Source organism: Lacerta agilis, chromosome 9 (genome assembly GCF_009819535.1).
Source record: "Lacerta agilis isolate rLacAgi1 chromosome 9, rLacAgi1.pri, whole genome shotgun sequence".
Taxonomy (NCBI): Eukaryota; Metazoa; Chordata; class Lepidosauria; order Squamata; family Lacertidae; genus Lacerta; species Lacerta agilis.
Genome location: NC_046320.1, coordinates 63,613,512 through 63,625,836, shown reverse-complemented (window position 1 = coordinate 63,625,836; position 12,325 = coordinate 63,613,512). Strand labels below are relative to the sequence as shown.

Sequence of the window (12,325 nt, the reverse complement as noted above, 5' to 3'; positions counted from 1 at the left end):
GCAGGTTCTCTTGACAATCAGCCAATTTAGCCTCTAGCTATCCCATAATCCAGGTCTCGCCCCTTCCCTTCTCCTTTCCTTTAGGCAACTCGTTCACTCTCTCAGCCCTATGGGAAACACCAGTGACCTACTTCACAGAGCAGTTAAGAGGAAAGGAAATGATTTGTATGTTAAAAGTTCCAAGCACACACTCACACGTTGGACTCATGGCAATGCTATTTGTGGAAAGTCAGACCTGTGCTTTTAATTTTCCTGAATCTGTAGAGCAGGCATGCTCAGCTTTGGGGTCCACCAAGCTGAAGGTATCCCGGCAGTTTGGTCGGAATATGCTAAAGCGCCTAGTTTTGCTGCTTTTCTGGTATCACAAAACCGGGGGGGGGGCCTGGAGGGGAGAGAGAGCCGTCAAGCCTTGACTATAAAGATTAGTTTTCAAGCAGTGATATGAAGAGCCAAAGCATCCCATACCAAAACAAAACAGGCCAATGAAATCAGGGCTATCAAACTCCAAACACAAGTTCCTCACCTGTTTGCCAGCAGATGCTTCCTTTTATAGAAGCTGCTGAGAGAGAAGGAAGGGCCTTTTCTGTGGTGGCTCCCCATCTTCGGAATGCTCTCCCCAGAGCCATCATTCCCCTTTACTCAGGCCTTCAGGCATTAAATGATCTATGGCCTGTTAAATGTGGGAGGGAGGGCTGTTATTATGATTATTTTACTATGATGCTGTGTATTGTGTTTTTAGCATTATGGAGCATAAATTATGTTCTTAATGTTGTACACTGCCTTGGGATCTTTGGTTAAAGGGTACTATATAAATCAAATTAATGATAACAACAACAGCAACAACAAGGAATGGACAGATCTCTTCTGTTTCATGTTGGCCGAAAGTCACTGGTCTGATCTGTCCCATTTGGGGGCGGATTTGTGGTTTTTTTTTTGGGGGGGGGATACATGAAAGGTTTGCACAAATTGCATGCATCATTATATGTACCCCTGTACCCTTTTTTGTATGCGTTTCCCCAAAACATGAATTTGGATCCCTAGCTGGAACTAAACCAAAGAAGGTCAACTGGTCTCAGGTGGATAGAGCAAGAGCTCAATGAGCCCTTAGGAAGCTCAACAATTCCAACCACCAGAAAGTGATCATTTAAAGCATCAGAAATTGCTTACATGGAGAAATTCACTAATGCAGTCAATAGAAGAAATAGTATTCAGTATTCAGTAAGTACGCTGGTGGCGCTGTGGTCTAAACCACTGAGCCTCTTGGGCTTGCTGATCAGAAGGTCGGTGGTTCAAATCCCTGCGACGGGGTGAGCTCCCGTTGCTCGGTCCCAGCTCCTGCCAACCTAGAAAGCATGCCAGTGCAAGTAGATAAATAGGTACTGCTCCAGCAGAAAGGTAAATGGCGTTTCTGTGTGCTGCTCTGCTTTTGGTGTTCTGTTGCGCCAGAAGCGGCTTAGTCATGCTGGCCACATGACCCGGAAAAACTGTCTGCGGACAAATGCCGTCTCCCTCGGCCTCTAAAGCGAGATGAGTGCCGCAACCCCAGAGTCGTCTGTGACTGGACTTAACTGTCAGGGGTCCTTTACCTTTACCTTTTATGCCTCTGAATATCGGTTGCTGGAAACCTCAGAAGGGGAGAGTTGTTGCTGTGCCCAATCTTTCTTTCTTGTGGGTTTTCTACAGGTATCTGGTGAGCTAGGCCTGATCCAGCAGGGTTCTCCTTATGTTCTGAAATGTGGAAGAAAATATACGGGAAGGAAACAGTGTGGCTGGGTGGAATGAGAGTCAACTATGTCCCGCTTACAAACTTCCTCTGTTCCTTCTTTACCAGCTTGCCACCCCTCCTGCACCAGCTGCGTCGGACCTTTGTCTACTCAGTGTGCTTCCTGTTCCTTTCCCCTAGCCCTGCACCGGGGTCAGTGCCTTTCTGCATGCGGAGAGGGCTTTTACCAGGACCACACCGTCTGCAAAGGTAAGAGAAATGTTGCTTCTAGTTGCAGGCCGAAAAGGAAAGCCTGCAGCTCAATCTCAACAGGACTAAGCTCTAATGCAGCTGTGGCTCATGTAGGGGTAGCAGAGATAGCTTTTAAGTGGCAGGAGGACTGCACTCAGGGAGGGTGCGAGGCAGTGGTGGCGAGGCTGCGGCAGAGGGGGGGAGGTCTGGGTTGACAACCTCAGCTCCAGGGCTGCTGCTGCCAGTCCACAAATCTCTCATCCTGTCCCTGTCTCAATGAGTGTGACATGGAAGTGTTGGTGCTGACCTTTAAAGCCCTAAACGGCCTCAGTCCAGTATACCTGAAGGAGCGTCTCCACCCCCATCGTTCTGCCCGGACACTGAGGTCCAGCGCCGAGGGCCTTCTGGCAATTTCCTCACTGTGAGAAGCCAAGTTACAGGGAACCAGGCAGAGGGCCTTCTCGGTAGTGGCACCCGCCCTGTGGAACACCCTCCCACCAGATGTCAAAGAGAAAAACAACTACCAGACTTTTAGAAGACATCAGAAGGCAGCCCTGTTTAGGGAAGCTTATAATGTTTAATAGACTATTGTATGTCAGAAAGTTCTTCCTGGTGTTTAGTCGGAATCTCCTTTCTTGCAACTTGAAGCCATTGGTTCGGGTCCTAGCCTCCGGAGCAGAAGAAAATGAACATGCTCCATCTTGCTTTCTCCGGAAGGGGGTATTTGCTTCTCGTTCTTTCACAGATACAGCACAACTTTTCTTGGGATTTCAAAGCGGCTTTGCTGTTTTCCAGGGTGCCATTCATCTTGCCGCGAGTGCCTTGGCCCTGAACATTCGCACTGTACAAAGTGCATGAAGCCAGAGGAGGGGCTGCAACCTGGAATGATGCTCGAGGGGACATCTGTTGGTGTCTGCCTGCCCCAATGCAAAGACCATTTCTACCTCCATAGTGATGGGATATGCAAAGGTGAGTGAAGGAAACTCCCAGGATAATAATGGAGGAATCTTATCTTCATTGGTTCATGCTTTATAAGAAATCACAGGGTGAGACCCAACCCACTACACATGGGACCTTTCTTTCATTTTCTCTCCCCTCTAGCTTACTGCATGTCCCTCAGATCTGTTGTAGAGGTTTGAGAGATATTCTGGGGAGAGATATTGTGGGTTTATGGGGGGTGGAGGTAGGGGTGAAGGGAAACCAGAAGTCCAGTTGCACAAGCAGCTTCGTGTTGGACTCATTGGCAGACGTCACTCTGAATCAAGGAAACCAAATTCTGCAACCTGAACATCTCCATCGACTAAGTTTCATTAGTTTCAATGAGTTTTCTTTTAAGTCTGAATTCAGCCCATGGAACATAAGAGCAATTGCAGATGTTTGCTTGAACTGTTTGCCATTTTGCTGGCTGGAGATAATTTTTCCCTGTTAGGTTTGTGGCGATTTATATGGTAAATCACCTTGAGATCTTTCTCAACTGCTAGCACTCACCTCTGTTTCAACTGCTAGCACTCACCTCTCCTGCCAGCCTCTCTAAGGTTTAGGCAAGAATGTAGCATTGCTACATGCAGCAAGTTGCTCTAAAAAGAATTTGGGAACTGAGTTCCGATCTGCACATTAATCTGAGGTTGTCCGGATCGGGTCCTGTCATATAGGAATTACTGAATCCCTCCATCATCCCTAGACTCCTGTGTGTGTTTTAAAGGCACTCAGACCAGTGTGGTGCTGGTTAGAAATGGCAGCTTTGCAATTATTTGCAGGGTGGGGCAGCAACCCCACCAAAGCACTCAACTATTAAAAAAAAATTAAAATCCTAAAAGGAAACCAAACAGTCTAGATAGATGCAGCTATGGGCCATCTTCAAAGCAGGGAGATTCTGCTAACCTAGATGTCTCCTTCCTCCCATTTTGTTGAATAAATTGTCCAGAAATGATGGACTAGTAAAAAGGTTGTTTTGCTCGCTGTTTTACTTTGTGTTGACATTGATTGGGAGACGGTCTCTTCCAAAGGTAGTTCTGAGCACTTTTGTTGTGCTCAAGGGTCCCCTCTTAACATTGCTGCATCAGATTCCTTCTCAAAATCTCCAGGTCAGCATTTGTATTCTCCCCACCCCCCCCCCCCAAAAAAACGCTCTGCGGAAAATAACTTTGCTTACGATACAGACATTTCAGAAATTGGCAGCAGAGAGAACTTGTTGAGCTCAGGGTTTTGCGTTCAGTGTCAAAACTGAATTGGAGAAAATTGGCCCGGGGTAGACGATTGTGGACATTGCAGGCGTAGATTTGGGTCGCGTGTTAGGAATTTCTTGATGACACGAGCAGCTTGACAAGGAAACCACAAGCGTGGAGATCTGGACAACCACCTGTTGGAGATGGAGCATGTGAAGCTGGCTTATACTGAATTGGAACACAAACAATGAGAAGTACCACAGTGGTGCTAAACAGCAAAAGTAATAACAAAACCACTGCACATCGGCTGAAATAATAATGACAATAATAATAATAATAATAATAACACCAAAGATACTGTAATGAAAAATCAAACAAAGGAACCAAATACACTTATATACATGTAACATATATGACCAAAATCAATACCCAAGAACCATTCAGCTTGAGATGTATTCAAACAGCTCAGTGCCAACATAAGTTTTCAAAAGTTCACTAGGACAGAAAAACAAAGCTGTCGGTAGTGGGATGTAGTCATCTTGAATCCTTATACTGAATTGGACCATTGCTCTGTCTTGTCTACACCAAGTGGCAGCAGCTCTGCCGGATTTCAGACAGGAGTCCTTCCAGACCTACTTGTAGAAGCCGGGAATTGAAGCTGGAACCTTCTGCCTTGCTTCTCATTAGCTTTGGGAGCCCACATGCTAAACCCTGTCCCCGGAGCCTACCCCCCCCCCCGAAATGAGACATGACAAGAATGTATGGGTTTAAAATTAGGCTACAACTTTATTTGATTTCAGGTGTAGGAGCCTTGGCTTAGGCCTCTCATACCCGACAGGGTAGTCAGGCGTTGTGGGAGGGGACTGTAAAGTGTGAACTTACACAGCATGCCCCCCCCACTTCACCAAAGCCGGGAATTTGACCTATATGCCACTGCTGTAGGGCCAGTGACTCCCACAATCAACCCTTTAACGGGCCCTGCAAAACGCATGGGGGTGCATCAATATGCTGCCCCCGACTCGCAGATAGACTATAGAATGGGACCAACCAAGGCCTAACACCGCCAAAGTTGTGACGAATTGCTACGGGGAAGGCGAAACCTGCCAATGCAGGGAAATTCCTTCCCGGTTCTGAATACAGCAACCATCTTACGACCATAGCAGCGCCCGCTGTGGAGAACTAGCCCAACGCCAGGTAGGGGTTGAAATTTTGTGACAGTTAGAACCCTTAGGGGCGGGCTCAGCCTGGGTATAAAACACCCCTCCCTGTGGTCAGTAAGAGAGTTAGAAGTGTGGAAAGTTAGAAGGAGAGTTGAGTTAGTTGAGGAGCGTGAGTCAGGAGTGAGAGCTGGAAGTTTAAGAGTCTGAGGTGTAGCATTGGTGGAAGATAGCAGAGAGGATAAACAGATTGTGAAACGTGTTGTTATTGGTATTTAGTTAACTGTTAGAGGTAATAGGCCGGTATCATTTAGAGGTAATAGGCCTGTATAGGACCACCGTTATAAGCTTATTGAACATCCTTTTATTTATCAGCAACCACAAGCTTTTGTACACAATAAACAACTTCTTTGTTGACAATATCCTTGTCTGTGGTAAATGAAGCAAGCAGGTCCCAGCTAGCAGTCTGGTGGGTTGCAGCTGGGGACCGTTTGTCGTTGGTGCAGCACTCATAGACCGTGAAACGTCCGGGGGTGGCTGTACAGGGCGGAAGGGCCCGCGACACCCGCTGACCTAGGAAGCAAGAGGTTAGCCTGCAAAAGAAGACCGTGTTATATTTAGGGAGGGTTGGGTGGGTGGAACTGGAAAGAGAGCAAGTGAACTTGGGCCAAAGAGCATCGGCCCCTTTCCTGGCCCTCGTCCCAGCTCCAGCCAGCAGCCCATTGGCCTGCCGAGATGGGGGCGGGGCGACGGCCACCCTGTAGCAAGGTGGGTGGCTCCCCAGTCCCAGGAAGCCTGTGCGGTGTCGCAAACCCCACCCACGGGAGCGGAAATTGTAGCAGCGTAAAAAGTTGTGCAGCATCATTTCCAAGCATTGTGCGCGAAGGTGCTGTGAGCAAAACAAAACGAGGCAAATGCAATTGGCTGCGCTCACGCTCTTGAACGTCTCTCCCATCTCTTTCTCTTTTTTTATAAGAATTTATTAATTTTAAAAATGAGAAATAAACATACAAGATACAAGATACAAAATACAAAACAAACAAAACACTACCACAAAACTACAATACAACCAAGATACAAAACAAAATACAAAAACAAAACCTAACAAACAAACACTTATTCATCTATACTTATCTTATTTATATCCTTATTTTGGGACTTCCTCACGTCCTCTCTTCTGCGTTCATTTCAAATATACTATAGTAACTTTATAACATTTTTTTTAAATTCTTCTTTCTCAACTATTCTCAATCCTTATCTATCATCATATATCTATAATCTTATTCCTAACAAAAATAAACATAACACAATTCTAACTTCTTATATCCCATTTTAGCCTAACTTTTTATTACTGTCGCCTATAATATCCTCTGATTTCAATTTCAAATATCTAACTTTTCACGTCGTTTCAAGTATTCTTTAAATTTCTTCCCATCTTCTTGCACCTTCTCCTCCCTCTGGTCTCAGAGTTTGAACGTCTCTCCATCTCTTTCTTTGCTGCAGAGTGCCACTCCTCCTGCTTATCCTGTATGGAGAAATCGCCAGAGAACTGCACCGCATGCGCGCCCCCACGAGCCTTTCACGAAGGCCGGTGTGTCTCTGAATGTCTGGACGGATGGTATCAACAGGAGGCGAGATGCTACCGTGAGTCCGCAACGCTGAACACCTGCTTATTTATTGCATGCCTGCCACCAGCACATTTGATCGCGGCTCGTATGTAACGCCTTAACAAACAACATTGCCGAGCGAAGGAAACCCTCCTTCCCATATTTTATTTTAGTGACAATGGTGTCATCTGCTGCCACGGTGTAAAACCAATGGGTGTTGTGGGCTTTCTGCATGGGCTTGGTTCATCAAGACATCCCTTTTGCTGTGGGGTTCTCGACGGAGAGACACGGGCTCCCGTCCTGGATTGTGAGATATACACAGTCTCCAGGAAACCAATATAAATGGGGAGTAGGGAAAAAAAACCCACAAAATTGGTTTGTGCAGAATGATGGAGCATTGTTTCTCTGTGGAAGGGGTAGCCTTGCAGACATTGTGTGCAGTTTTTTTAAAAATGATTATATTTATTATTAGATTTAAGGCTTTCATGGAGGAGGAGGCTATCAGAGGCAGTAATGCTTTTGAATGGCAGTTGCTGGAAATCACAGGGGTACTTGTGCTCAGATCCTGGCTATAGGCTTCCCATAATGAGCACCTGACCTTATCCAGCAAGCTCTTCTCATGTTCTTATGTCCTTCCCACTCCACTTGGTTATAACTATATAGATACCTAGAAAACATTCCAGAGCATCTTGGGGGAAATGATTCAAATGCTTGTGTGTGTGTGTGTGTGTGTGTGTGTGTGTACTCCTAAATAAATTAAACAGCCTGGAATGGTGTTGGGGACAGCGTTGGTAGCCCTGACTCTTCCTTGCTTTATGTTTGTTTGAAACGCCAAAGATTAATGTGGACCTTAATCTTCCATTAAGATCCCATTTAATTTCGGGCTTGAGTTTGTGAGTACAGGTCCAGAGGAATGCCTGCCTCATAGCCGTGCAGATAACAAAAGAGCTGCTCTTTTTATTTTATTAATGGGAAACGGTTGTGGGAAATATGCCGCCGATGTTTCAGGTGGCCTGAGGACAGTCTATTTGCCACGAGCCGACAGGCGAGATAAACCTTTTGTTGCAGTGTATTGGGTTATTGTTTTTCATTTAGAGCCTGTTACAGGCTCTGAAGTTTATGGAGGAGGAAACATTGCAGAGATGCAGGGGGAAGAGTGTATTGAAGTTAGTTATTATCTGGCCGCAGGAGAGTTCTTCATGCAGCCGGCACGCTCTCTTAGAAGATCTGAGCCCGTATGTACGCAACAGATGGTTGCGTTTCAATCTGTGGCGCAAGGAGCTGAATGGAAGAAGCTCCAGGTAGCTAGGATATGGCCGAGATCCAGCTCTCTGCAGCCTACTTTGCATGAGAGTTAATCCTGCCCTGACAATAGCCCCAGATACTTCCCAGTAGGATAACTCGCCTTTCCACAAACAGCTGCTGCTCTTGCTTTTGAATGTGACGTACATACAATGCACAGAATGCTCTTGAATGTCACACTTCTGTGGCAGAACTCCCTCATCAGTGCTGCAGCTCAGGGAAACATCTGCTCCTTTTTGCTCTTTTTACATGTACTTCGGTATGTGTGCATTAGACACACATGTGTTCATAGTCACGTACCGTATTTTTCGCTCCATAAGATGCATTTTTTTCCTCCTAAAAAGTAAGGGGAAATATCTGTGCATCTTATGGAGCGAATGGTGGTCCCTGGAGCTGAATTGCCCAGGGGCCAAAAGAGGATCCTGCTTTTTATTTTACAAAGAGAAAAGGGGCTGTTGAAAGGACCCCGCTCAGCAGCTGAGCAGCAAGAGATCAGGAGAGAGATAAGACTCCCAGCTCCCTGTCAGCCCCGCCCTCTTGCCCCGCCCTCCTTTGTTGAATGTGCTGCAGAGGGAGGTTGTTTGTTTCCCCAGCGACATGTGACTGGCTGATTAGATTATCTGTCTGGAAACTGTAGAAAAGGCTCCCTTTCCTTTAGAAGCTGCAGAAATGTGAGTTGAACCCCATAAAAACGGGGCTTTTCCTCTTTGCTTTTCCCCCTTTGCAAAAGGAGCTTTGCTTTTCCCCCTTTGCAAAAATCTGCAAAACTTTTAGCTGATCCTCAAAAAAACAGGGTTTTCCCCTTTACAAAAAAGCTGCAAAACTTTTAGCTGATCCTCAAAAAAACAGGGCTTTTAGAGGAGGAAAACCAGAATAATTTTTTTCCCTGGGTTTCCTCCTCTAAAAACGAGGTGCGCCCTATGGTCCGGTACGCCCTATAGAGCGAAAAATACGGTGTTTTTTTTTTAACCAGCCACGAAGTGATTTTTTTTTTTTTTTGCCTTTGTCCAAGACGTGGGTTGTCTTAGCAGAGCTCTCTGTTTTCTTTGCTGCCACCCAGTGTGCCATCCCTCTTGCAAGACATGTCACGGGCCGTCGGATGTGGACTGCGCCACCTGCCACCCTCATGCCACTCAGGCCAAAGGAAGGTGCTGGACTCCCTGCAAGGCGGAACAATACCTCAATCTGGTGGGCTACTGTGTTGGTAAGTGCAAGAGGAAGATTACAGTCTCCAGCGCTGTTTCTTGCTTCTCTGTCTTCCTCATTCGTGCTCTGTCTTTCCCAAGGGAGTTCAGGGTGGTCGGTAATCAAACCTTTTCTCTGTCCCACCAATATCAGAAACCTGGAAGTTTCGCTTGCACCAGCAAACACTGCTGGAATGTAAATAGACACGGTCTGTAACTAAAGGTGGAATGGAAAATTCCAACAGGTGGTAACGCATGAGACAGAGCCTTTTCTGTGGCTGCTCCCATATTGCGGACTTACCTCCCAAGAGGGCTTAGATCAGCTCCTTTTATGTTACCCTTCTGCCAGCAGGTTGAGACCTATTCAGAGAGAGACCCTCGAAAACGGAGAGGAGATCAACGCCATACATGTAAAGCACATTCAATGAGAATTTAAAGCATATGACCCCCCCCCCCCCAAATCATTGGAAATGTAGTTGGTTAAGGTTGCTGGGAAATATAGCTCTGTGAGGGTGAAACTACAGTTCCCAGGATTCTTTGGGGGAAAGTCATGTGCTTTAAATGTGTGGAGGATGTGCTTTAAATATATGGTGTGGACCTGCAAGCGGCTGGGCTGCTATCAGGGCGAATTGCATTTTGGTTGCTGATCTGAATGTGTTCTGATGTATTTTAGTTATTGTTTTTAACCAGTTTGTTTTCAGTTACTTTGCATTTTGTAATGTTGTAACCTGCCTGGAATCCCAGCTTGGGAAAATGGCAGGATATAACTAATAATAATAATAATTAATAATAATAATAATGCCATTTTATCCTTAACAGCTCCCTGCAGTGCCATTAGACTTGGGTGTTGTGTCTTGTCCGAGGCTCCTTGCTAAAGCTTTGTGGCTGAATGCTTGTTTGGCATCCAGGTTCCCTTGACCTACACTCTGGGCACTGCACCATGAAGGTTGCCTTTTATAAAACCAGCAAGCAACAGCCGTGCCATTCAGTTGACCCGTGAAGGCAACACCTAGCACACTGCCAGCCCAATATAAACATTAGATTACAGTGTTTTGATTTATTTGTTTATGTTCAGCTGATTTATATCTTGTCTTTTGACTCATTGATCATCAAGGTAGCTTCCAACAGATTGTAAATTTTGTGTGTGTGTGTGTGTGTGTGTGTGTGCATGTGCACGCGCCCAATTAAAGGGAACAAAGTGTGCCTCCTTTCTGTTCTGCCTGTTGAAGCCGGTTGTTCTTTCTGGGAGGTAGTGCGGGCTGGTTGGGCCACAAGCTCCCTGCTGCTGCTCTTTTGACTAACGGATGGGGCCAGATTGATCATCCCTTTTCCACGGTGTTCTTCCTGGGAGGCAGGGGGTGCTGCCTCCCAGGGGGCCTAAGGACCACCTGGCTGGTGGCAGAAGCCAAGAGTATTTGTTGTTGTTGTTCAGTTGTTCAGTCGTGTCTGACTCTTCGTGACCCCATGGACCAGAGCACGCCAGGCATGCCTGTCTTCCACTGCCTCGCGCAGTTTGGTCAGACTCATGTTGGTAGCTTCGAGAACACTGTCCATCATCTCATCCTCTGTCGTCCCCTTCTCCTTGTGCCCTCCATCTTTCCCAACATCAGGGTCTTTTCTAGGGAGTCTTCTCTTCTCATGAGGTGGCCAAAGTACTGGAGCCTCAACTTCAGGATCTGTCCTTCTAGTGAGCACTCAGGGCTGATTTCTTTGAGAATGGATAGGTTTGATCTTCTTGCAGTCCATGGGACTCTCAAGAGTCTCCTCCAGCACCATAATTCAAAAGCATCAATTCTTCGGCGATCAGCCTTCTTTATGGTCCAGCTCTCACTTCCATACATTACTACTGGGAAAACCATAGCTTTAACTATACGGACCTTTGTCGGCAAGGTGATGTCTTTGCTTTTTAAGATGCTGTCTAGGTTTGTCATTGTATACCTTCCTTCAACTCTGCAGTGCCAGGTAACTGGCAAATGGAACAATGTCTTTTCATGCAGGGAGATGGGGAAGCAAGCTTTCTGCACCTTCTCATCTTATCCTGTTGGATTTGGCCGGGCTGGCCCTCTTCTTGCCATGATGTATGCCTAGGTATAATTTGTAGATCAGCAAGTCCTGAACCAGCTCACCACAGGGCAATTCCCAGGTCTCGTTGTCTCTGTGATGGGTATTCAGCAAGACCTTGTAAGCTTGCAAAGAGGTGCATTTTTGCAGATCCACCACCCATGACCATCGACAGGTTGACATGAAGCCTCCTATCGAGTTAACATGCTAAAGTCAAAAAAGGTGTATTAAGAGGCCTTCTCTGTGCTAGAATCTCCAGAGGCTTCCCAAAGCCCTAGTGTCAGAGTTGTTTTAGGTATTTAGGGGGAAAGCACATGGTAAAATTCCCATGGCACTGCTTCCTTTCAGACTATATAGACTTGCTCAGGCGAAGTAGACTGGAATATTTAGTTTCCCCCTCGTGGGTCAAAGTTAGAACTTACTCTCTGACATGCCAGTTTTCTACATGCAGGGATCTTGTGATGTGAAGCCTACTGGTGTGGGGTTCTGAGACAAAAAGAGATGTGCATGTTTTCCTCAAACTTGTTTACAGCCCAGCAAAATGCCTCCCTCTCTTGAGACTTTTCCCTGAGGAAAAATTATTCCCCTTCAACGTTTGCTCCAATCTGATTTGGCAACTTGGCCTTGTCAAGAAGCCTGTTCAGAGTGAAGGCGGTTCTTCCTGCTCTTATTCTGAATTGGCTTTGTTACACAGTCAAATCTGATGGGTTGTGCAGTGTCATACTGTCGTAATGTTTGAGGTCTGATCCCTGATTGACTCGGAACACCTTTCCAGGAAGTAGGAGGTAAAACAACCCAAAATAGTCCTGAAGCAGCAGATAAAAGCAAGCAAATTTGGAGAGGTGCTGAGGGCTACAAACAAGATAAGCAAAAGTGTACATGTCAGGATATATTT

General features: G+C 46.1%; 1 protein-coding gene across 1 annotated transcript in view; it reads left to right on the top strand.

The window, feature by feature from the left end:
* Positions 1–12,325, top strand: part of FRAS1 (Fraser extracellular matrix complex subunit 1) — a 306,274-nt gene that overhangs the window by 163,747 nt on the left and 130,202 nt on the right. The window contains exons 16-19 of the mRNA XM_033159574.1: positions 1,832–1,972; positions 2,750–2,923; positions 6,780–6,920; positions 9,246–9,389. Coding sequence (XP_033015465.1) covers positions 1,832–1,972; positions 2,750–2,923; positions 6,780–6,920; positions 9,246–9,389 — 600 coding nt within the window. The remainder of the gene's footprint in view (positions 1–1,831; positions 1,973–2,749; positions 2,924–6,779; positions 6,921–9,245; positions 9,390–12,325) is intronic.